Source organism: Eulemur rufifrons, chromosome 28 (assembly GCF_041146395.1).
Source record: "Eulemur rufifrons isolate Redbay chromosome 28, OSU_ERuf_1, whole genome shotgun sequence".
Classification (NCBI taxonomy): domain Eukaryota; kingdom Metazoa; phylum Chordata; class Mammalia; order Primates; family Lemuridae; genus Eulemur; species Eulemur rufifrons.
Window position 1 is genome coordinate 17,707,519 of NC_091010.1, and position 26,030 is coordinate 17,733,548.

General features: G+C 52.7%; 1 protein-coding gene across 1 annotated transcript in view; it reads right to left on the minus strand.

The window, feature by feature from the left end:
* DLG5 (discs large MAGUK scaffold protein 5) overlaps nt 1-26,030 on the minus strand; it is a 110,298-nt gene that overhangs the window by 57,829 nt on the left and 26,439 nt on the right. The window contains exons 2-3 of the mRNA XM_069460139.1: nt 8,193-8,261; nt 251-413 (exon numbers count right to left, since the gene is read on the minus strand). Coding sequence (XP_069316240.1) covers nt 251-413; nt 8,193-8,261 — 232 coding nt within the window. The remainder of the gene's footprint in view (nt 1-250; nt 414-8,192; nt 8,262-26,030) is intronic.

Here is a 26,030-nt window from a genome sequence, read left to right on the forward strand (position 1 = left end):
CGATGGGGACACACCCCCAAGCCCCAATTTTGATTTGGAGGAGGCAGGACAAACCTGTGCCCACCCCCCTGGCCTACAGGTACTGCCTCTGGGGCACATTTCCGGGTGTTACATGAGGGCAAGGGGGCACCCTGGAGGTGCAGCCCAGACCTCTGGGAGCTAAGGGTAAGTGGCCGGGGGGACAGCGTTGTCATCAGGGTAGTGACCCCTGCCACGGGGCCCGGGCAGGGGAGCTGGGTGGGATGACTACCTTTTGTCAAAGGCCGTCCCATGTGTCGCAAAAGCCAGGCGCTTGCGCAGCTCGTTCCTCTCCCGGGTCATCAGCCGCAGCTGGAGGGACAGGCTCTCCACCTTCTCGTTCACCTGCTGGTCAGTGAGGAGGGGTGGCGGGGACGGTGCCTTCCCGGGGGTGCCTGTGGAGGGGGGATAATAAGTGAGCTTGCACTTAGCACTCAAGAGGCGCCAGGCGCTGTTCCGAACTCTTGCCTCATGTTAGCTACTGGTGACAACCCCACAAGGTGGGTCCTGTTAGCATCCCCCTGTCACAGATGAGAACACTGAGCAAGAGAGGGTAAGAGGTGGCACTGGGACCTGAGCCCAGGCCATCTGGCTCCAGCACGGAACGACCCCACTGACCCAGCACTGACTGAGGACCCGGGGGATGCACACTCTCTCCCCAACCTGGCTTTGACACCTCCAGGATGCAGCTGTTTTGGCTCTCATCCTTGCATCCTTCCCTGGTCTGGAAACGCCAGCTGTCACCCACCCCATGGGCATGGCACATGGGGCAGGACAGGCTGACCTGAGACCCGAGCAGAGTGTTAGACACAGCCTGAGGAGGAAGGCACACCTGGAATCCAGTGAAGCTCCTAAGGATCAGGGCAGCTGGCTCCAAAGCTGGCCCACGGGCCATATCCTCGTCCTCCCCCAGCCAGGGCTGGACACTCTGCATCTTCTGCAAGGTGTACAACCACCCGATAAACCTGCCCGACCAGCCCAGGTGTGCAGGCATGCAAGAGGCTGCTAGCTCATAGGTGAGTAAGTATGACGTGATGCAAGTCAGTCTTGAGGCCTCTGGGCTGCCTAGCCCTCATCACCTGTCCCTAGGACAAAAGTGCCCTGAAGGGAGCCCCGTGTCTTACGCTCTTAGCAAGCAACAGCAGCCACCACCGCCACCACCACTGACAAGATCCAAATCCATTCCTAAGAAGAAAGCAATCCAGCCATCTTGGGAGAGAATACCTCACCCAAATTTCCCAGAAAGAGGGACTAATCCATGGTGTTTTTATACTGAACCCTATCAGTATGGCCACCTGCTATCTCACCTAACCCTCAGAAATCCCTGGTGGGGCCAGAAGAGCTCACAGTGGCCATCTACTTTGTGGATGTGATCCGGGCAGCTGACTCACCCCAGGGACCCGGCACGTGTCTTCCCAGGAGACCAAGATGTGCAAAGGGCACGTCTTCCGGCCCTCTGTGCCATCCTGACCACCCCCTCCCAGCTGAGATCCCTGTTTGCTAACTGCTCACACAAACCAAGTCTCCCCAAACAAAAGCTGTGGGCTTGGGCCTCCCGGGAGGCCAGGGAGGAAAGGGAGTGTGACATTGTGCATGACAAGCAAACCACAGTAGGAGGCGGGGGCCAGAGCTATCAGCTCAGCGTTCCTCAGTCTCTTTAGACGGTGGGGCCCCACCAGCTGAATCTAGTACCCCCTGAAATGTGCTTTACCGTCACACACCACACGATGACGTTCTGGTCAATGACTGACTGCATGTGTGACAGGGGTCCCATAAGATCGTAATGGAGCTAAAAAATTCCCATCACCTACCGATGTCTTGATGGTCCTGACCCCACAAAAGCCTAGGCTAATGTGTGTGTGTCTTAGTTTTTAAAAAAAAGTTTTAAAAGTACAAAAAGGCCGGGCGCAGTGGCTCACGCCTGTAATCCTAGCACTCTGGGAGGCCGAGGTGGGCGGATCGTTTGAGCTCAGGAGTTCAAGACCAGCCTGAGCAAGAGCGAGACCCTGTCTCTACTAAAAATAGAAAGAAATTATACGGACAGCTAAAAATATATATAGAAAAAATTAGCCGGGCATGGTGGCGCATGCCTGTAGTCCCAACTACTCGGGAGGCTGAGACAGGAGGATCCCTTGAGCTCAGGAGTTTGAGGTTGCTGTGAGCTAGGCTGATGCCACGGCACTCACTCTAGCCTGGGCAACAGAGTGAGACTCTGTCTCAAAAAAATAAATAAATAAATAAATAAATAAAAGTACAAAAAAAAAAATTTTTTTTCAATAGGAAAAATCTTATAGAATAAGGATATAAAGAAGTAAAATATTTTTGTATAGCTGTACAATGTGTGTGTTTTAAGCTAAGTATTACAAGAGCCAAAAAGGTTTAAAAAATGTGTAAGTTTATAAAGTTAAAAGGTTACAGTATTTAAGGTTAATTTATTATCGAAGAAAGAAAAATATTTTTTATAAATTTAGTGTAGCCCAAGTGTACAGTACTTATAAAGTCCACAGCAGTGTTCAATAACGCCCTAGACCTAGACCTTCACATTCACCCACCACTCACTCGCTCCCTCACCCAGAGCAAATTCCAGTCCTGTAAGCTCCATTCCTAAGTGCCCTATACAGGTGGATCATTTTCTATCTTTTATACTGCATTTTCACTGTACCTGTTCCACGTTTAGCGATGTTTAAATACGTAAATATTTACCATTCTGTTACAGTTGCGTTACTGTGTATTCATGTTAGTAACATGCTGGACAGGTTTGTAGGCTAAGGAGCAATAATAGGCTATACCGGGGTGGGGAATCCACAGCCTGAAGGCCACGTGTGGCCTTCTGGGTCCTTACGTGTGGCTTTTTGACTGAACCCAAATTCTACAGAACAAATCCTTTTATTTTTATTAATACATTTTTGTTCGTCTTTTATATTTTCATTTTACTTTTAAAGTGCACGTATTTAAAATACCAAAGAATAAAATAAGTTTCAACAAAATAATCCTCCCAGATTGACTACCACAATTACGAGCCACAAGGGCTAAATTGATGGCTGCTAAGCTCATGATTTGGTTTTAACTTCCCCCCCCTGACTGGCGCCACGACTGGCTGGTTGGTGAGAGTTTATGGGGGTGGAGTACTCCAGTCTGTTATCAGCCTTTGACAACAGTGCACTGTGTTTCTGTATGAAGTAGAATTTGTGAATAGTTGCACAGCTCGACAGCATTTTTTAATCCTGTCTGCTTAACAGCCCATCATGTCAAAGAAGACCAAGAGAACACTGAAGGAAGAAAACAGATTTTTTAATGAGGATTGGGAATTGCAATATTATCTTGTTTCTGCGGCCCACAGTCATCAGAACAGTGAGCCATCCTCACCTACAGCCCAGGACAACCAGAGCCATCCAGGAAATACCCCGTCCCTGCTCTGTACCAGCGCTTCTTAAAGCACCCAAGCTTCACTAAAGAACTTGGTAGAAATGCACTTTTCAGCTCCCACCCAGACCTACTGAATCAGGAACTCTGGAGGTCAACCCCAGCATCACGCAGTGTCTCAATCAGCCCCCCAAGTGATTCTGACACCTGACAAAGCTTGAGGACTCTGCCAAGCAGACTTGCATCTGCTGGCCAGAATGGGCTTTTCTTGCCTTGTTTTATTGGCTACCCAGCAGCCACTGCATCTAAAGGAATCCCCCACTGATGAAATGCAGTAGCGGCCCCCTGCCCCTAACTATGAAGGCCTAAGGAGGACAGCCCCCTTAGTTAGTGGGTAAATGACTCTAGCTTGGCTCCTTCCTGACTTTGAAAGGTTAGATCCCCACACAGCAGACCCAGGGCGCAGATCTCCAGCCAGATAAACTCCTTGCTCTCGAACCCTTGACTTAAGGTCTGCTTTTCAGAAACCTAAGACAAACATCAATGGCCAGCTGCTTCCCAGATGCCCCCGCATCCAAAGCACCATCCCTGGAAGGCCCAACTCAAGAGTGCCACCTCCTCCAGGAAGCTGTCTCTGATTCCCCTCATCAGAACTACCTGCTCCTTCCCCTGAGCTATTTCTTTCTGTTCCACACAGGGTAGAACCGCCAGCTGCTTACCTGTCCCACCGAAGGCCTCACCGTGATCCCTACATGCACTGAACACTTGCTCCAAGAGGGGGTGGTGTTCCCACATGTCCGATCAATTGAGAGAAAAAAGGCTTTCCAAAGGGGTGCCCCTGACCCAAAAGCCTGGGCCAGGGAAGGAGGCGCCAGGGGTCTCAGGGAGTCAGTGGGGAGCCCTGGCATCCATGGTGACTCACTACACCTTCCCCTATCAACCAGAAGCAGCACTTTCAAGGAATCTTCCCTGGGATAGAAGGGAAGCCCTCCAGCTCTTTCTCCTGCTAGCAAGCCCGGAGACTTCCCCATTTAATAAGAAATCTCCTGCTTTAATTTGCATGGAATTTAAGGCTCGCTGTATAAATGCTTGCCCAAGAATGTCTCTTCTCCTCCTTAAAACCTCCTCAGTTGTCCAAGATGAGAAATAAAAGGCCAATTAGGGGAAATCAGGTCAGGAGGGATAACAGAGGAACAAATGTTGACTGCCGGAAAGGAGCGCACACTCCCCAGCAGACCCAGGGGGCAGGGTCGGGGCAGGGCACGGTAGCGGGCACAGGGTCCAAGAGGCCTCAGAAAAGCCACTCGCGCTTAGCTGACGAAAACTGCCGAAAAGGCACGTGACAACTTGGCAGTAGGGCCAAGCTGGAGATCGGAAGTGGGACAGACCACGCGAGGACCTCCCGCTGTCACTGGCGGGAGCCCTCCCAGACACTAGCTATCACCAAGGCTTCACCTACCAGTTTTCTCCCCTGCAGAACATAACTTGCCATACTTTTCCCAACTGTTTCTCTTTAGGGAGATATAAGTGGGAAAGTGAAGGTGATGTTTTTATTACAAGCTCCTTGCTCTTGCCTTTCTTTAGGTTCATGGAGAAAGGCCAAACACGCGGAAGTGGACAGTCCCCCTCCAACTTCACCAGTGCCCCTCCTGCCAGGGTGGTGTGTGCCTGCAAAGGGCTCTGCCTCTCATCAGGTGAGGTGAGCCGGCGGGAACTCTCCAGCAGGTGCTAGAGTGGTCCCGTAGCCGAACCCCCTGGTCAGCCCATCCCTAGGGACGAGCATGAGCCCATCAGACATTCCAGTTCCCTTGCCAGGGATGAGGCCAGGCCAGCCCATCTCAAGCCTGCAGGGCCGTACCCCACCCTCAGGTTTCTGATGCGGCAGGTGTGGGGTCAGCCTCAAGAACCTGCATCTCTACTGAGCACCCACGTGGTCCAGGGACCCAGCTTTGTGAGCTGCTGGTTTCAGCACAAATAAGCAACTCATCTGTTGTTGATGAGAGGCGTCCATGCCGAGGGGCTCTGGAACAGGTTTCTTTGCTCCTAGGGAGACAGAAGAGAAGCCCACTCTCTGCCTCCACTAGCCACAGGTGGCTGCAGAGCACTTGGAACGTGGTTAATGTGACTGAGAAACTAGAAATTTCAATTTCATTTTAATTCATGTACATTTAAATAGCCACCTGTGGGTACTGGCTCCCATCCTGGACATTGCAGCCCTGGATACCCTCAGGTGTGGATGCGATGGCCGGAACTGCTGCTACAGGCGCCCCGCCATGCACCTGGTGGAAGACACCACACGGGGACGGCAGAGCCACATCCCGACATCCCCGGCAGACCCCGACACTGTTACGCCTCACTGGTTAGGGCAGTGTGAGGAGGTGCTCCCTGTTGCTTGCACACAAAGGGCAACATCAATCGTGAGCAGAAGAGCAAGAGAAGCACAACTCAGTTCCTCGTAAACTTCAGAGGACTTGACCAGAAGGGCTGTACCCAGTTCCTTCAGCATTAAAGATCTGGGCACAGACAGGACAGGCCCTGCCTGCCACAGGACACGCACCAGCGCATGGCACTCTGCCTGCCTGTGGCTCCCAAGAAGAATCTGGAAACACTGTTGACACCTCCATCACAAGGGCTGAACCAGGCAGAACTGACTGGTGGGTCACGGCCATGATGCTTCTTCCAGAATATGCAGAGGTCCAGCTGCACCAAAGAGATCTTCCTACTCGTGCTGGAAGTTCCACCACTAGCGATACTTGCTGTCAGCTAAGCAACACCTCTCTCTAGAATTCCGTTAGGATGCACATGCTCTTGGGAAGGGTAACACTTTAAGCCTTAAAACGTCAACATGAATGTGCCTGTCAGTACCTGCTGGATCATGAGAAAGGGGAGGGGCGAGACAGGTGAGGGGTACGCCCAGAGCTTACCCAGTTCATGACGTTACAAAAGCCTCACCACCTTCCCCTCTCCTGATCCCAGCTGCTCCACATGATACGCTTCTTGAAGGGCCAGCCCCGTGTTCAAAATCCCGACAACCCATCACTCAAGTAATGTGCCTCGCGGCAGGGAAAACAGGCAGAGAGCAAAGCAATACGAGACTGTTCCAAGCTCTGAATCGTGGTCCCAGAAGAGTCCTCCCTGAACCCCAGACAGGCTGAATTGTGCTGTCATGGGCTGAGCCGTGGCCCTCCAAAAGACGCTGAAGTCCCAATCCAGTAAACACAAATGTAACCTTATTTGGACATAGGGTCTTTACAGATGGCCAAGTTAAGATGAGGTCATGCTGGAACAAGGTGGGCCCGTAAGCCAATATGACCAGTGTCGTTTTTAAAAGGGGAAGTTTGGAGACAGACACACACAGGAGAACAGCATGTGAACATGAAGGCAGAGATCAGCGTGATGCGTCTATAAGCCAAGGAGCGCCCAAGATTGCCAGCAAAACACAAAGCTAGGGAAGAGCCCTGGAACAGACCCTCCCCAAGTGCCTTCAGAGAACATGGCCTTGCTGACACTTTGATCTTAGACTTCTGTCCTCCAGAACCGTGAGACAATAAATTTCTGGTGTGTAAGCCACCTAGTCTGTGGTATTTTGTCACAGCAGCCCTAGAAAACTAATACAGAACTCCTCCATGGGCAGCTGTCTTCCTCTTATTGACTCTGTTGTAATTACTAATTTAACTCTCTCCCCACAGACCCCTAGATCCGCGCATGCAGGCCCACATCCGCCTAACTCACCACTACATCCCAACCCTACCTCCGACACCCTGCAGGTGTTCAGGAAGTGAACAGACCTATGAAAGGCCTGTCCCTGGCTCTCCAGGATCTCAGGCATGAGACTTCCCTTCCTGGAATGTCAGTTTCCCCACCTCTTGGCTGGGTGTGGGGGCTCACGCCTGTAATCCTAGCACTTTGGGAGGCCAGCAGTTCGAGACCAGCTGTGCAACATAACAAGACCCCATCTCTACAAGAGAATTTTTTAACAATTAGCTGGGCATGGCAGCAACCACCTGTGGTCCTAGCTACTTGAGAGGCTGAGGCAGGAGGATCACCTGAGCCCAAAAAGTGGAGGCTGCAATGAGCTATGATTGCATGACTGCACTGCAGCCTGGGCAGCAAAGCAAGAGTTTATCTCAAATAAAAAAAGAAAAAGAAAAATCCCAATTTCCCCATCTCTCTATAGCGGAAAAACAAAATAACTGGAGATGACCTCTGCAAGCCCTTCCAGCTCAAAAGCCCCAGGACTCACCACTGAAGGTGTCCATCCATCACAGTCAGGTCAGGATATCAGAAACCTTCTAGAAGTGTTTGACAGAAAGGATGTAACACGGGGAAGGGTCGCAGAGGTGTGGCAAGGCTGAGAGACTATTATGACCTCCCTGCTCATCCTCAGTGAACTGACAGCTGGGCTGGCCTCCCTTCACGGGCCTCCTAGAACCCACGTTCAGAGAAACACATCCAATTCAACGTGGACTGGCAATTCCTGTCCCCAAGGCAACACGCTGCCCAGTCCCGAAAGGGGTCAGTCTCCTGGGTAGCAGTCACTGAAGTACTGCAAGGCCTCGGGGTGTGGGCGGTGGTGGCGGAGACAACAGGGTCACCGAAAACCCCTATGCCCTGACAAAGTAAAGAAATGGCAAAACATGCGCCTTCCCAGCACTCCAGAGCCAGACCTCTGCTGATGAGAGAAAGTGTGAATGGCATCAACAGAAGGCGACCCCGGCAGTAATCTGACAAGGGAGGGCCAACTCCCCCTCCCACGAGCCCTAGGCTGCCCCTACCCACACCCAGCCCCCCACCCGGAAGGCGGTACTCACCCACGCTGCTGAGGGAGCTGCTGCTCTCGGAGTCGGAGGGCATGGTGGACAGGACGCTGTAGGTGGAGCCTGCGAACAGAAGGGGAGACCACGTTACTAACCCCGAGGGTACACTCGTCTGCACCCCAAAGCCACTGTCAAACCGGCTGATGGCCAGACAATGCCAGGCCGTGAGAGCCAATACCGCACCAGAGACTAGAAATCCCCAGCAAGGGGCCCCGCCGAGGAGCTGTGCTGGGCAGGACCTGGCCCCTGCGTTTCTGCCCAGCCTCTGCCCCACTCCCGGACCCCTCCCGCGCTGGAGACTGATCGGCAGGCAGAGGGACACCTGGGGAAAGGCGTGACAAGGGAGCCACACGCCCCAGGTCAGATGGGGTGTGGGGATTTCCTACAGATTTTTATCAACAGGCTTCTGGCTTCCATACAGAGGGCAACAGAGCATAAATTAAACACCACCTGAACTATTTGTTCTTTTCCTGACTGTTCTGCTCCTGTGTTGTAACTATAGTTAACCTCCGTCCTTAATAATTTAGTCAGGGTCTGCCCCCTTATTAAAAGTTGCTCATAAAATTATGAGCAATTATACTGTCAGCAAAGCTGACGAGTAGCACGTGCTCTGGGGTTCTTTTTTTTTTGTTCCACACTTAGTGTTGATTCCTGGTTGTGACATACCACCATCACAGTTTGGTTTGAATTCAAATATTTTCAAAACCAGATGTTACCTGCCTGGTATCAGGAAAACCCCTGGATCGGGAACCCTAATTTCTGAACCTAGCTCTGTCTAGCTATGCGTCGCTGGGTTGTGCTGAGCAAGTCTCTTCAGTTTTCTGGAACTCTGTTTCCTGGTTTGTAAAGTGCAGCTGTTCAACCAGCTGGTTTGTAAGGTCCTTTCCCCTGTACCATTTCAGCAACTGCGTTTCCACCGACGAACAGACAGAAGGTGTGCTTTGCTTATCAAGACTACAGGTGACACAAAATTAAAAGGGAAGGCAATCTGACTCAGAGGCTAATTTGGGAGTCGGAAAAAAGCATAGCATGCAGAGGTGGCAGGTCGAATGAAACAAGACAATGGCAGGAATACAGTGTTTCGTTCTCGGACCAAAAAGAACTATACAATGAAATATATGTACTAGGCCGAGTGGGTGAGCTGGAGACAGGATTTCTGCAAGAAAGGCTTTGCACAAAACTTTGGGCTCTGGTGTCAGGAAGTGGCCAAGAACTCATGAGCTCTTGGGCTCCGGAACCAGAAATGTGGGGGCCAAATATAAGGGGTTCTCTTCCATCTCAACTCTTGCCTCGCCACCCCACGCCCACCCTCAGGAGGGAAAGAGGAGAGATGAAGAGATGGAGGTAAACAGGAAAGGGGAGGGAGGCCGGCTGGGGGACAGGAGAGAGCCCAGGGGAGAGGGGAGACTTTGCTGGGGCGAGGACCACATGTGGAGGGCAGAGAGACAGCCAGCCTCGGTACAAAGGCACGCAGGCGAGCTAGCAGCCGTGCCTGCCAGAAAAAGGGATAAAGGGGGAGAGAAAAAGAAAAAACAAGCAAAAAGGGACTTTGGTGATGGTGAGAACTAGGACAGTGGCCAGCAATGACTGGTGGCCTCGCTGTCACATTTCCTGAGACTCTGAAGAACCCGAGGGTGCTGAGCACGGGTTGAAGAGGATGACCCGGGAGTGGGTCGGTGTCCTGTCCTTCAGTAGGACCGTCAGAAGGGATTAGCTTGGTGACTCACGGCCTCCAGCGGTGGAACTGGGAGGATGCTGGGTGGATGCTGCAGAAAACTGCAGCTCCAAACTGCTCGGGTCGGCCACAGGCAGCACTGCCGCGGTCTGCAGAGCCTGGGGGCTGGGGAGGCCTGGCACTCTCTGGCATGGGCGTCACAGGGGAAGTCTGCACACTGGAAGGGAGATGGAACCCGAAAACCCCATGCAGCCCTGAAATTCTATGATCCTACTAAAAAATGAATAAGCCATATTTCACCTCTTGTATTTCAAGTTCAATCCCTACTATTAGTTTTGTTGTGCAGTCAACATCTCTGCATTTTTGTCTCAACAAAACAATGAGCGTCATGAATTTTTCAAATCATCTCTCTTCCCTTATCCTTGATGTTAAGCGCTGCTTCGAGATCTACGCAATAAAGTCAAATGCAACTCAGGCAATCCATGGATATCTTCAAAGAACAAGAACCCAACACAATGCCTACTTTCTGAACTCAACTGCCTTTTTTAAAAATTATTTTTTCTCTTTATGGGGGCAAGGAAGACTAGCCGGCTGGTATGCCGGCGGATTGTTTTTGAAAGACGCCTACTTGGAAAGCAGGCACGAATAAAGCCTCCCACTCGCACCTCCAGAAATCTCTGTGCTTGATCCAACCTGGCTTACGACACCGGCGGGCCGCGCAGCCGACGCTTCTGCCTCGCTGCTGGCAGCGGGGGTGCCCCATCTTCCAGTAAACCACCCCTTCTCTTCAAATCGTCTCTCTCCTCCCCCGTGGCGAGTTTCCACTGTTAATTAAGCTTGGCAGACACCCTTTTCTCTCTCCGCCCGTCTCGCTCCCTGGCTGGGGGAGGCCACGGCCAACCAACACATGCTGCTCCCCTCCCCTGTCCCCCAAGTCCTGACTGGGCCTGACCCGGGGCGGCATGACATCTCTATCTGCATCTCTGGGCATCACCCCCACCCCAGCGAGCTGGCAGGGCTCCTAGGAGCTCGTGGGCGGGGGGAGTGATTACAATTGGACTGGACCCAGTTCCTACAATGTTCCCAGAGCCTTGGACGTCATTAAGGGGGGAAAAAAGGCCCAAAGACGACACTGTCTCAGTCATGCTTTGTCTGTGCGGCTATTGTTGTCTTAACGGGCCCTGTGTGGTCACGACTGTCAGGAAAAGGCAAAAGGAGTCACTCTCCCTCAAAGTCACGCGGTGTCCTTTCAAAGTCAGTGGCTTCCGTGGGGCCGAGGCGTCGGATGTCATCTACCTCTAGGGTTTCACAATCAAATTCGGATGCCATCAGGAGTCCCATCTCAACCGAGCACACTGCCATGCCCCGTGCGGCCCCTCACTGTCCGCCACAGCCCGATCCAGGAGCGGGGAATGATTTCCCCGGCTTGCCCTGAAGGCACTTCCACCCCACCTGCCCCCAACCTACGGCAGCTCAAAGAGCTGAGCTGGGCCGCCGTGCGGGGAGACGCCCCGTCCGCCTCACAGAGGGGCCCAAGCTAAGACGGACTGCAGAATCAGCCGGGCTCCCCAGCACACACACTCTCTCTCTCTCACACTCACTCGAGCTACCCAGTGCAGGCCAGTGCAGAGGTGCTGAGAGGACCCGGCGACGGATGATGTGGCAACACTTCCAGAAAAGGGGAGCTTGAGGCCAGAGTTAAATGGGTGTGAGGGCCAGAGGCTGGTATGAGGGGGTTTTTCTGTCAAAGTACTTACAGGGGACCTGGTCAAAGTGCAGGCTCCTATTCAGCAGACATGGGAGGGGCCTGAGACCCTGCATTTCCAACAAGCCCCCGGGGCATGTGGTCCAGTCCCTGCAGGACCTGGATCCCGCAGCTGGGACACAGAGCAGGTGGGATGCAAATGCAAGCTGGGGCAGAAGCCCCAGGAGAGGCAGAAGGAAGGCTCTGGGAAAGGGCCAGCCTGGTGGCCCTCTGCGACTGGCCCGGGCAACAGGCATTGTCTGTGTCCTTTCCTAGAGCCCAGCCCCTGCTAATTCTGTTTACTCTGACTCAGCGCCACTGGGTCACGGAGACCACTTCAAAAGAACTTCCAGTAAAACCACCCGAGCAATAATGGAACACCAATGGAACACCACAGCCCTCCCAGGCCCCCTCCTGCAGCCCACAGGGGCCCAAGAGATGGGAGCGAGTCCCCTGACACACCCCTTCCATTCACCTGGAGCTCGTAAAGGCCCTGGTGACTCACGCTTCCTCCCTGCGAAACCCTTGAGCCAGCCCCGAACCAGCACGCAGAGTCCTCCCTGTCCTCCAGAGGGGACAGTGGGAGGAAAGGCTGAGAGCTGACCTGAGTCAGCTGGGGTCATGGAGAGGCTAGCGCCCCCCACCACGCCAAGATCAACAGGGGAGGGAGAGGAAAGCGGCTATTCCCTGGCTCCAGGGCCCCTAAGACAGAGCAGGAGGTGCTGCCTGGGCCCCAGGAGGACAGTCACCTCCAGGGTACCTGTCCCATCCTGCTACTCTCCTCCAGCACACGCCTGAGGAAGCACAGCCGACTGCATGATGGCCGACGGCGTCCGTCAGGTGACCGACATGTGCCCTGAGCCCAGCACGGCTTGGCAGAAATAAGGCAAGCCAGGGGCCCAGGAGGCAGAGAGGCCACTCATCGCTGTGAGGCTCTGGAAAAGTACCTGCCCCTCTCTGAGGCTGGGGCCAGGTGAAACAGTGGTGATTACAACACAGACACTCAGGCCCACCTGCCTGGGGCCAACTCCCAACCCTGCTCCGTACCAACTGTGTGCCCTCAGGTAAGTTACTCAGTCTCTCTGTGCTTCCATGTGCTTACCTGTAAAATGGGATGACAGGAGGGCTTACCTCATAGAGCTATCTGAGGATCGACTGAGTCAATGCTGGTTGAGTATCCCTAATCCACAAACCTGAAATCCAAAATGCTCCAAAATCCAAAACTTTTAGGGCACCAACATAATGATGCCCCAAGTGGAAAATTCCACATCTGACCACATGTGATGACTTAAAGTCCAAACACAGGCACACAACACAGTTTATTCAGTGTCCCCAAGAGAAAAATAAAATTACCTTCAGGCTATGTGTATACGGTGCACGTGAAGCATACATTTCACATTTTAGGCTTGGTCCCACCCCCCAGATATCTCATTATGCATATGCAAATATTGCAAAATCCAAAATAATTTGAAATCCAAAAACACTCTGGTCCCAAGCATTTCGGATAAAGAACACTCTGCCTATGCATGAAACAGCACCCGGCACAGCCAGCACTCTACGTGTAGCTGCTGTTATCGTGGTCAGCCCAGCCCTGCATGGGTCTCTTCCAACCCTGACAGTCCCGATTCCCTGATTACCTAAACTGAAAGCTGCACTAGAGTGACGAGGTCACACAGCACGATGGCAAACTGCTGGATGGTATGGTGCTCTCTACTAATAGCAGCTAACGGGTACTGAGCACCACAGGTGCTGGGCATCTCCATAACAACCCAGAGGTGGTCATTAGGCCCACTTTACATATGAAGAAAGGAAGGGTTAGGAAAATTAAGTATTAATTTGCATAAGGACCTGGTAGAGCTACTAAGCGGCAAAGGAGACACAAACTCAGGCAGTCTACCCAAGGCCTGTGCCCTCAATCCCTACACACAGTACTGCTGCCGGCTCCAACGGTGGATGGAGGCGCAGTGAAGGAAGACTTCACGGAGGAAGGCAGCTGGCCCTGCAGGATGGGGGCTTTGGGCAAGCAATGAGAAGCCAGATCACCTTGAAGGAGACAACAGGAAGAAGCCATCTCCCTGTGCAAGTGAGAAGTCTCAGGAGCAGGCCTGGCTTCCACCCAGGGCCCCCCAGCCAAGATCCCCTGGGACTGGGCTCATCTCCCCAACCGAGAGGACATGCAGCAGGCACTGAGCTGAGCCAGGCATGGAGACTAAAATGAGAAGAAAGAGAGAGGGAGGAACTTGGGCTTCACGGCCCCCATCCCAAACCCACGCCCATGCCAGGTACAAAGGCAGGTCCCAGGGTGTGAGCCTACCCTCGTTTGAGAGCCACTCGATTCCACGAGCTGCAGAGATGAGGAAGGAGGTGAGAGAGTGAAAACTGCTGTGTGGGAGTCACCTCTTGCAGAGCCCACCTTCTCTGCTTTGAGGACCTGCTAGGAGGCTTGGGCGGTAGAGGGGTGAGCAAAGCCCCTTGCTGCTACGAAGCCCTCTTGCAGAACTATGTCCAGGGTGGGACTCAGCCTCCGTCCCTTTAAAAGCATGGCTCAAGGCTGTGGATGCTGGAACCCAACCTTGGAGGCCGGCAAGCCCCAGCATTTTAGGGAGCTGTGGGGCGACTGTGGCCTTGGGATGGAGCAGCCACAGACGCTGGCTTGTTGACCAAGGAAGTCCTGCTTCACGTGCCCTGCTCGCCTCCTCACAGTGGAAAGACCCGTTTTCCCAACGCGTACAGGGTGGCTGGTATCTGCTGTTATCTTTGGGTCAGGCAGAGATTTACCACCCAAAAGTATCAGGTTTGTAAGTTAAGACTTAATCTTCACTTTTCCCAACTGAGATAATGCTACAGTGAACAAGCATCACCAATGTGCTAAAATATCACAGCAACGATGCTTATTTCCCCCTATTCAGGTCGTTATGAGGACCGCTAGTCCATCTTTAAAAGGTGAAGGGGGGGGTCACTGCCCCGGCAGTTGGAGAGCTAGCCGAAGAGGGGTGCGGGGGGTGGCCGGAGGAGGAGGAAGGCCCCTGCCAGGCTCTATGCCCATTCCCACTGGACTCTCGTGATCATTTATAAAATAATGACATGAACCTGAGAAAACTCAGATGACAATTTTGCCATCTGTGATTCCTCTCCCTCCCCCACCCAAAATGCCCCAAGGCAAAAATAAGGAAAGGGAGGGAAAACAATGCATGCACACCTAGAGTTAATCAGTGCTGTTAAAGACGCTCTCTCCCTGACCACTAGACTGGGACTTTTCTGGTTGTTGTTATTGTTTAACTGGCATGTGAAGAAGGGAAGATGGAAGTCTGGGAATTTCCAGACATGAGGCGTCTGCAGTCAGAACGCTGCTTCCCTCGTCAGCGAAGCAAAGGCTCCCAGAGGCTTCGGGATGAGCACAAAGTGAGTCTGACGAAAGCCACCCTCTTTGTCCTGCCTCCCTTTTAGAGCTGCTGAGCTCCAGCTAGAGGGGTGGGAATAGGGAGGGAGGCAGAGCGGTGGCGGGGGTGGGGGTGGGGGTGCCTGGGGCCACCAACCCAGTGCCAGGGGGGCGCATTTCTCAGTTCTGGCTTTCCATCACCAAAAACACGCTCCACTCCCTGTCACTCCTGGCAGGGCTGGCAGACAGTTTTGCACCTAGAAGGCACAGAAGGAGGCCTGCAGCAGGGTCTGGAGGCTCATAAGGAGGGGGCTGGGCCATCACTTACGCCCTGGAAGGTGGGGGAGGAGAAGGGGACAGGCTTCAAGAGTCTCCTACTAAAATACCATTACACGGGCGACTTGCCTGTTATCAGAGAACACGGCCAGGCCTGACCAGCAACGCCAAACGAGGAACACAGCTGAAGGGGTGGAAGAGGGCTGGCTGCAGCGCCTGTGCCCTGGTGCAGCAAATGCCAGACCAAGGCAGGGCGGGAAATCTGAGCAGCACACGCACCCAAGGGGCAGCCGAGCTCCATTATGCTCCAGCCGGACATCCCCCGGGGATCACGTCTGCCCTGGAATAAACTCCTGATAAGCTCCAGAAGTCACAACCGGCAGGAAGCGGCTCTCTGAAAGGCACCTGGCACTGCTGGCTCCCTCCTGCTCTGGCCCAGGGCTCCATCGGGACTCAGCTTCCAGCACTCAGTAAACGGAGAGGCGGCTGTCTCCCTCCGCACCGGACCACGTACCCCGCAGCATGCACTGCCCTCCACCATCTCGGGGCACTGGCCTGCCACTCACCAGCTGTGGGACCTTGAGCGAGCTGCTTCCACTTTCTCATTTCCTCTTTTATAAAACAGGAAGAAGATAGGTGATGAGGACTCAAAGAGCAAAGAGAGGTAAGGCCTGCAGAACAGAGCCAAGCACACGCACACAATCCACAAACACTAGTTCTCATTACTGCTTCCCTCTTGGCAGGCTCCTGCGCAAGGAGGGCACGGAGCAGCCTCCACAGTGTACACGCAGACTGCAGGTAACCACGAACTGGACCTGGCAGGCAGTCACCCAGCCTTCCCTCGACTTCCGGAACGTCGGACTGGTACAGAGCTCTCTACTGGCACCCTGAGTCCCTCCTGTTACCGCCTCCTTGGGAGCTGATACCTCTCCTTGCACCTGACCATAGTGCCCCCACTCAGCATCTGAACATAGCCCTGTCTTTGTTTTCTCCTCCTTTAGAATAAGGAGGCCTCCTCTCCTAACCCCCATTCTACCTGCCCATGGCCAATTCCAGGCCAGTCCCAGGCTCCCTGACGGCTCTTCTGTTCTCTGAGCCACACAGAACAAGCCGGAGTGCTCAATGAGTGCCTGGCATCGCATCAGGCCCGCACCTACTTCCCCATCCATCCTCACCACCACCTCGCGTGGGCATCCATCAGCCCATTTCGACAGAGACGGAGCGACAGCACTCTGCATGGGATGCCACCGCTTGTCTGTCCCCGGGAAACACAGGACCCATTCATTCACCAAATGCTTGGTGAACGCTGGGCTAGGAGGTGCTGGGGACACAGCAGAGAACACGACTGGCCAATCTCTGCCCTCATGGAGCTCATGTGAATGGGGGCAGGGAAGAAATGAACAAATATAAACTAGATCAGGTCATAAACGCGATGAGGGAAAATACAGCAGGGAAAGATGGTGGGTGACGGGGGTGGGGTGTACAGATGCCTACTGTGGCACGGTGGTCACGGCTGAGGGATGAGTCTCCGGGAAGGTCACATTTGAGCAGAGCCCTGAGGAAGTGCAGAGTGCTGGAGGAAGACTGTTCCGGCAGAGGAACAGCAAGTGCAAGGGCCCAGGGGCAGCCCATGCAGGAAGGCCTGTGTGGTCTGGATGGAGTGACCTGCAGAAGATGCCGATGAGGACAGAGGGGCAGCAGGCCCGGTTCAGGCAGGACCTTATGGGCCACAGAGAGGATGCTGGGCTTCACTCTGAGTGAGGTGGGAAACCTCTGGAAGGTTCTGAGTAGAGGAGAGACATGGTCTGACCTACATTTTAACAGGATCTCTTGATGCTTCTCTGAGTACTGTCCACAGGGAGGGAGGCCAGTCAGACAGCAAGTGCAATAATCCAGGGGAGCGATGCTGCTGGCCTGAACCAGGCTGACAAGAACAGCGCTGGTGAGAAGTGGCTGGATCTGAGAGATATTTTGGAGGCAGAGATGAAAGAATCTGCTGACACACTAAACATGGACTAGGAAATAAAGACAAGTCAAGAATGACTCCAAGGTTCTTGGCCTGGAAGCTGGAAGCATGGAGTTGGTCTTTTGCTGAGACAGGGAAGCCTGCAGGAGGAACGAATGGGGGAGTTGTCAGTTCATGCTTGGTCACGCGCGCAGTGCCTACAGACACCCAAAGGAGAGGGCAGGTAGCAGGAAGGCAGAGATATATGGTCCCAAGCAGGAGCCAGAGATATAACCCGAGAATTGGCAGCATATGCTGAGTATTTAAAGCAACGAGACTTGCTGGCATCACCCAGGCAGGGAGTGTGGATAAGAAGGGCAGTGGAGACGTCCAAGCAATCTGAGCATTTGGGGGCTGCGGGAAGACGGAGGAGGAGTGGGCAGTGAGGTGGGAGGAGAGCCAACCATGCGAGTGAAGAAACCGAACACAACTGCCTGCAGCCAGGACTTACAGAGGTGGTCTGATGTGCCCGGGTTACCTAATGGTAGAAGACAGACACACAACCCTCCTGACTCCTAACCAAACTGCACCTCCACTCCCCCGACCCCCTGAACCTCCCTGGGTAGGACGCTGATGGGAATGAGTCAGAGGGCAACAGAGACAGCGCTCAATATACACTAGGCACCTCACAGGTTACATCTCATGTTTTTCTTGAACATACTATAATACTTGACTACTAATACCAGGTAACATTTACTGAGTACTTGTCGCAGGAAAGGCACTATTTATATAGATTATTTCACCTAATCCTCCTAATAACCCTATGAGACACGAGCTATTATCATCTTATCTTCTAGAGAAGTAGAGAAATGTAGGCTCAGAGAAGCTAAGTAACTTCTGTAAGGCCAGAAAGCTAGTAAGCAGTGGGTCCTGGCTCAAACACGACTCTCGGCCATTAACCCTAGATGATTTCCTTTCCAGCAAGATCAGAAAAATCGAAACTCACCAGTTCCTTGTCCCGCTGGACAGCAGAGGATGTGAGCAGCCATCTCCCACCCGATGACAACACTTAGGTGACGAGAGGCACTTAGGTGTCACGACAAATAAGTCAGTTAAGTGACGAGGTGTGCCATCTCATGGGCTGTCACTCAGCACTGTGGCCAAGGTCATCCTTCCCAACAGTTGGAAGGAAGAAAAGGAAGCATGAGAAGGACAGGTTCCAAGCACCTGTCACACCTCAGCTGCCAGCCTCCTCCTCTGGTCCTGGCTTCAACCCCTCTGGCCTTGTTACTCCTCAAGCCACTGAATTCTCGGGTTCCCCCAGGGAGACCAGTACAATCTCTGACACAAGCTAGAGAAGTATCTCCATCCTGGCTCTTTAGAAGGCAGCAGGAGGCCGGGCGCGGTGGCTCATGCCTGTAATCCTAGCACTCTGGGAGGCCGAGGTGGGCGGATCGTTTGAGCTCAGGAGTTCGAGACCAGCCTGAGCAAGAGCGAGACCTCATCTCTACTAAAAATATAAAAGAAATTATATGGACAGCTAAAATATATATATAGAAAAAATTAGCCGGGCATGGTGGTGCATGCCTGTAGTCCCAGCTACTCGGGAGGCTGAGACAGGAGGATCCCTTGAGCCCAGGAGTTTGAGGTTGCTGTGAGCTAGGCTGACGCCACGGCACTCACTCTAGCCTGGGCAACAGAGTGAGACTCTGTCTCAAAAAAAAATAAATAAATAAAAATTAAAATTAAAATAAAAAAAAAAAAAAAAAAAAGAAGGCAGCAGGAGACAGAATGGGCCAACGTGGGTCCAGGAACCTGCTCGTGATTCTGACACTTAGACTGAATGCAGAAGAACTGCAAAAGAGGCCGGGCGTGGTGGCTCACACCTACAATCCCAGTACTTTGAGAGGCAGAGACGGGAGAATCACTTGAGACCAGGACTTCGAGACCACCCTAAGCAATATAGCAAGATTCCATCTCTACCCACACAAAAAAACGAAAACACACACTACAAAAAGCGTCCCTTCCCCACTGCCTCCTAATGCCACATCACCCACCAATGGTGTGTCCTATTAATCTCAGTTCAAGGTAAGCTAAGGAGTTAGCCGGAGGAAATGACAGCTCTGGGAATAGCCTCAGTCTCACGGCGTGAGCTAGGAGACAGGCAAGGACAGGACACCCTAGTCTCGACAGGTCATGGACACTCCGTCCACAAAGGCCAAAAAGGGCAACTACAAAGGAAAAGTCTTGTCTTCATCAGCAACCGGGTGCTGTTTCTGCCTCCTCTTCCTTCAACACCAACACCACCCTCCTTGTCTGCTTTGTGGGAGGCCTTAAACATACTGACCACCAAGGCAACTCAGGCTGGGTCCCTTGGAGCAGTAGCCAGGGCCCTGGGGTTGTGGAGAACCCCTCGCCTACCATGATGTTCCTGCCAGGTTCGAACTCACCAAGACCCCTGCCGTGGGGCTGGGAGGCACAGAGTGACTCTGTAGAGTGGAAAGGGCATGGGATCAGAAGCTGCAAGGATGTGGGATCTCCTTGGTTTGGCCACCTCCTGACAGGTGACCAGGGGCAAATACTTTTTCTGAGCCTCAGTTTCCTCATCTGTACACTGGGGCTAAAAAGTCATTATATGGTCTATATTTCACAGCCAATTGTGCCCAGCAAATGAGATACTAGATATTGAAAGTGTTTCGTCCGTAACCTGCTCAGGAGGTCCAGGTCTCTCCCTGCTCCCTGGCTCCACTGCAAGTCCCTCCCAGGCTCCTTCCTTCCTCTCCTCTTCACTGTTAGCCTCTTCTCTTCCAGGAACTCCTTCTCTTTCCTCTACTCTTTCTCAAAACACAAAACAACAAAAATAACAAACACACATACAAAAGGAAAAGAAATAAAAAAGCAAGCACTTCACCTCCATCCCTTTCCATTACAGCTGTCCAAAATCTCTGGGCCCTTGGGGTGGTCCAAACTTCACCTAGTTCCACACAATCCTGCACCATTTGGTTTCTACACGTGAGAGCTCCAGCTCCTGGGCCTTGGAATTCAAGAACACCCAAGACATTTGAGCACAGAGATAAGCAAGCAGGGATGGGTTCAGGAAGCTGCCTACAGCCACCGTGAACAGGAAAGATGGAAGGGGGTGCCTAGGAGCAAAGAGAACAATTGGGATGTTCCTGCAAGAGCTGCCCTGAACCACAAGCCATGGGGTGTGGGTGGTGGGGTGGCCAAGAGACTGTGCAGAGGTGTAAGGATGGGGTGAGAGAGACCACGGGTAGGGAGGAGTGAAGGGTGGTGCTGGGGTTTGTGGTGGGGTGCTCGGGAAGGTGGCACAGTTAACAGAGGCAAAGAAGTGAAGAAGCCTAGTTGACAAGGATGATGAGATCACTGAGACACATCAGGTTGAATGCGCCACAGAAAGTCCCTGTGGGGACGGCCTGCTGACACTTGGACACTGGAGTCTGGAGCTAGTGAGAAAGCTTCAGGCTAACACAGTCCACTCGGGAGTCATCCCATCGAGCCTGGAGGATGTGAGTGACAAGCCCACAGTCACTAACCAGTAACATGAGGCCCTCAGGTGAGAAAAAAACCAAGGGAAAGAGGGGAGGGCTAGATCTAGGGCTTCCTGAACAGCGTCTATGCAGCGATATTGTTCTAGGCGTATACAGGACAGAATCCTGGGCAGCAGTGCCTGCGAAGATAGGAGAAAGAATAAGAATTTCTGGAAGAGACACAGACCACTCGGGGGACAGGAAGAGGGAGACTGAAGCACCCTAGAAGGCAGTGGGATGCAGGGCGCTGGAGGGGCTGGTCTGCCACAGCAAAAGCTAAGGAGGTCTCCAAAGGCAAAGAAACCTGATTGGTTCATCTGCAGGTCAGAGATTCTCTGCCATGGGGCCAACTAAGTAGGCAATTGATTGGCCTCCGTTTCTCCATCTGGGAATCGAAGGGCTCGGATTAGACCAGAAAAGGCAAGAGGTGCATTTTGAAAGAGCTGCCATGCCTCACACCGCCTGCCTGAAGTACCGTGCTAAAAGCCACGCCTCACCAGCAAGCAGCGGCGTCTGCCACGAGCAAGCCGGGAGAGGCAGGCGCCATCCCTGGAGCTGGTGGTTCCAAAGGCTGGTCCACCTCCAGAAACACTATTCATGGTGCCCAGTGCTTAGCGGGCTTACTATAATTACGGATTGGAATTAAACTCTAAAATCCAATCTGTTTCCCCAGCATTCTTTAAATGACTGGGACGGAAGGAGCCCTCGGGGAAAAATAAAAAGACAATTATCTTTCTCCCATCGACTCTTTTTTTTTTTTTTCTTTGAGGCTCTGAGAAACAGAAAGTCTAAGAAGAGTCCGGCTCGTCTGAGGAGCTCTGGGAGGCCCTGCCCAAAGCAGATGATCTTTCCACCCAGGAAGAGCCCGCAGACGTCTCACACGCCCCTCCTCTCCGGTAAGGGGACACCGTCCCCGAGGGTTCACCCTCATTTACACAGCCCTTGCTGTGGGTTTTGGAAGGCGTGGACTTCAGAAGTGGGTGGAAAGAGCCTATTCCTGAAACAGCAGGGACCTTTTACAACGTTTTATAAGAAGGACAGCTGCACTCACTCACCTGAGGAAATCGGGTATGTTGAGGTATCAAACGTGCTCCTTTGTCACCCCCAGAGCAGGGGTGAGGAGCTTTGTTTTTTTATTTTTTGTTTTTTGAGACAGAGTCTCACTCTGTCGCCCGGGCTAGAGTGCCATGGCGTCAGCCTAGCTCACAGCAACCTCAAACTCCTGGGCTCAAGCAATCCTCCTGCCTCAGCCTCCCGAGTAGCTGGGACTACAGGCACGCGCCACCATGACCGGCTAATTTTTTCTGTATATATTTTTAGTTGTCCACATAATTTCTTTCTACTTTTAGTAGAGACGGGGTCTCGCTTCTTGCTCAGGCTGGTCTTGAACTCCTGAGCTCACATGACCCTCCCGCCTCGGCCTCCCAGAGTGCTAGGATTACAGGCGTGAGCCACCGAGCCCGGCCGTGAGAAGCTTTTAAATGAGACCTGAGGCTGTAGACCCACTGCACCAGCACACGCAGGCAGCCACCCCCTAACCACCAAATAGAGAGGAAACAACTCAAGCATCCTTCTCTCTAAAACCCCAAAGCAAAGTTTCTGTCAACGTCACACCTCTGACATCAAGGAACCTGAGTGCTCATGTGGACATCAGCTCGAGGGTGGGACCCATCCTGGACGCCAGTGCTCAGCATACAGGCCCACGGCACCCTTTCTTTCCTTAGGCTCTCCGTAACCCACCCCAGGCAAAATCTGGTCACACTGTGCCTTCAGATCGCCCCAGGTCAACCACAGGAAATGGGGGAGGAGATCAGAGAAGTATTTCAAATGCACAAAAGGATGTGGGTTATCTTTCATACCCGCAGTCCTCGGGAGAGAAAGTTGATCTTGAGTAACAAGAGAAAATATGTCACTATCTTGTGCAAAGAGGGAAAAAACCAAAAGCCACATCCACAACCACACAGTACAGTATATGAAATCAACGTGTGCCAGTCCCCAAAGATCCCAGTGTCCCTGCGGCTCACGGCCCACTGGCCTTCTGCGGGCAGCCCGGCAGGCAGTCCCCTCTGACTGGGACCCCCGAGCCCGCATGATTGTGCCTGCCATGCTATGCCAGCCCCCACGCCAGGCGAGCGCTTAGCGAAGTAGAGTAGAGCTAGACCCAGGGGGACGCCTGCACTGCCCAGCCCTGACACTCTAAAGATGCCCAGAGGGGGCCCCCCAGAGCCAAGTCACACAGCAAGCTGGTGCCCTTGCCAGGACTTAAACACAAGACAACCCACAACTGTGCCCGCAGGCTGCGAGGAAGGGGATGGAGGGAGCCCCTAGAGTGCCGGCAGGAGCGTCACCCCATGGAGCACTTGGACACCCTCTGCAGGCTGGGGGAGCCTCGGGGAGGGGCGGTCAGTCAATGCAGCTTCTGACTGGGGTCTCCCAAACCTGACTGTTCATCAGAATCACCCAAGCTGCTCTTTAAAAATACCGGAAAAAAATAAAAATGCCGAGTTTCGGGACCCCTTCCTACCCTTGAGGATCAGCAATCCAGATTTTCAAGATGCAGCTCTGACTCTGACGTTCGAGAGTCCCATGGGGTCTGCACATGTGTCCTGGCCTTCCTGCCCCCAGAGCCTCCTGACACTTCTACTGACCCTCAGCCAGAAATGCCCGCCCTCCTCGGCCATCCCCAGGGCCCCTCCTCACCACAGACGGTGTGAGAATAGTCATGGTGGCTGTTATGGGCTGGAGTGTATTCCCCAAAATTCATGTTACAGCCCTACCTCCCAGTACCTCAAAACATGACTGTATTTGGGGACAGGGTCTTTCAAGATGCCATTAAGTTAAAATAAGGCCATTAGGGTGGCCCCTAATCCAATACGACTGGCGTCTTCATGAGAAGGGGAGATTAGGACACACATGTGCACAGAGGGAAGACCACGTGAAGATGCAGAAGACAGCCATCTGCAAGCCAAGGAGAGGCCTCAGAGAAACCTGTCGTTCTGTCACCTCGATCCTGGACTTTCAGCCTCAGAACTGTTCACCTTTGTTGGGGCAGCCCTAGCAAGCAAATGCAGCTGGCGACCGTTTACCCCGTGGTTGGCCAGGCCTGTGCAGCCCTTTCCAAACCAGACATCACCCCCAGCAACCCACAGCTGTGAAAAACCGAACCCTCACATGCATGCTTTGTCTGTCTTAAAACTTGAAGCAGTATCCTAGGGAACAGGTACTGCTATTAGCCCCACCTTGCAGACAAGAACCCTGAGGGTCTCACAGATTAAGGAACTGGCCCAAGATCCTTCAGCTAGATGGTGAATTGAGAGGCATCCACCTCCCGGCCCTGTCCCTTTAACTACTGCTGAGCTGCCTAAATCCTAAATCCTCTCCCCATCTGCCCGTCCCTCACCACTCAGCAGCCTGGAGAAGCACTGCCTGAGACCACCGTGCCTGCTTGGCCAGCTTCAGGCCCCCAGAAGGCACTTACAGCGAACTCTGGCTTTCTATAGTATATAGTTTTAGAAACTTTTCCTTTTTTAAATAGGCACTGTATTGCGTTGGTAATCACACACAAAAAAAATTATCATTAAGGGGGGAAAAGCTAACATAGTTAAGACTTTCTATTGAAATAAGTGATTAAAAGGAATATATTTGGAAAGAGTACTAAGAATAAAAAGAAAAAAAAACCCACAAGCTGCCCTTGCCAATGTCCCATCAGCCAAGATGAGATAAGAGACTCATGGGGCAGAAGTGAGGCTGCCGAGGCCAGTAATCCCAGCCAGGCCATCTCCAGAAAATATCTATTTTTAAAAGCACGTTCCATTTCATCACATTTCAGAAAAACAAAGAGGAGACCTTGAGGGGCAGACAAGCAGGCTCCGAAGCACCGTGCAGCATGTGTGCTTGCAGCAGCGGCGAGGACTACAGCCAGCCAGCGATTTTCATCTGAAAAATTCAGATCTCTAATAGAGGCAGACGGGGCCCCAACGCTGAGCCACCATCAGCATGCAGCCCAACAAAGCGCAGATTTTCATATTTCCTAGGGCCTGCCGGGCTCCTCACTTCTTAAGTCTAAATGGAAACTGTCAGACAGGATTTTGTGCAAACATGCACTTTTCCTCGGGGGCAAACATTCTGAGTCTACAACTTGTTCTTTCATTTTCCAAGAGCTTTTTGTCAGTGGGGACGACATCAAAGATGAGAGAGGCTGGAGGGCAGCACCAGAGAACACAGCAAATGCAAAGCGCAGGAAGAGCGAATGGATTACTAGGCGGCAAAATGCAGGAGGAGCCTATTTGTTCAGCCCCCTGGGGTCGTGACCTTGGCGGGGTCCTCGTGGGAGGAGACAGCTCTGCTCCAGGCTTCTCCCCTCCAAGCCGCTCTGATGTCCTAGGCTGTGCTAGCGCCTCTTCCCTCTGGTGACCTGCGAGGTCTTGGAGAGGGAAACGGGGACAAAGAATGTGCAAAAAGCCGTGATGACAGAGGACAGCAGAATTCCCATGTGAGTATGGTTAGACAAGGAAGGAGTTAAAAGTATTGCTGTTAATAATATTCATCAGGCAGAGCTATTGAACACAGTTTTAGACAATGACACTGATTCTTCTAGTCATTTTAAAGGGCCAGCCACTTTTTCATTCCAAGACCCTTCGCTGGAGCCTCTTAAGACAGTATCAAAAGACAGATAGGAAGGTCCCAAAACCACCTCCACAACATCCCCGCACGCGAGCAAATGGAATTCTCAGGCAAGGACATCTGCGAGGACCATCCCAACCCCTGTTAACAAACACATCTTCCTCTCAAGCTTCATGCATTAAACCTAATTTAAACCAAGTCAACTAATATTTTCCAAGTTCCTTGGAGGTGTGTGGTCTTCTGCAGTGTGTGTTGTGTTTGGGGTACATGTGTGTGTGTTTGAGGGGGAGTAATGAAGAGACCCCGTCGAGATAACTAAGGAAGAACTGACAAAATTGAAACATTCAGATCTCCAGGAGTCTCGGTCCCTTCTGTGTTTGCACTTCAAAGGGACAGGTAAACACTTGGCCATGAAGAAGGTCCACAACCTGTAGGTAACTTTCCAGGCCTAGACCAGGCAGAAGAACCAAGAAAGTCTCTTGACACAAGCTGTCAGAAGAACAGTCTCTGCATCTCTGTGCCCCACATCATCAGGGGAACTGGGTCTGCTCTGGGCCTCCCAGCTCCCTGTTGGCCGCCCTGGGTCCGGCCCAGCCCAGAAGCCCCGTGTGTCCAGCCCTCGCCCATGCTGACGGTGCACTC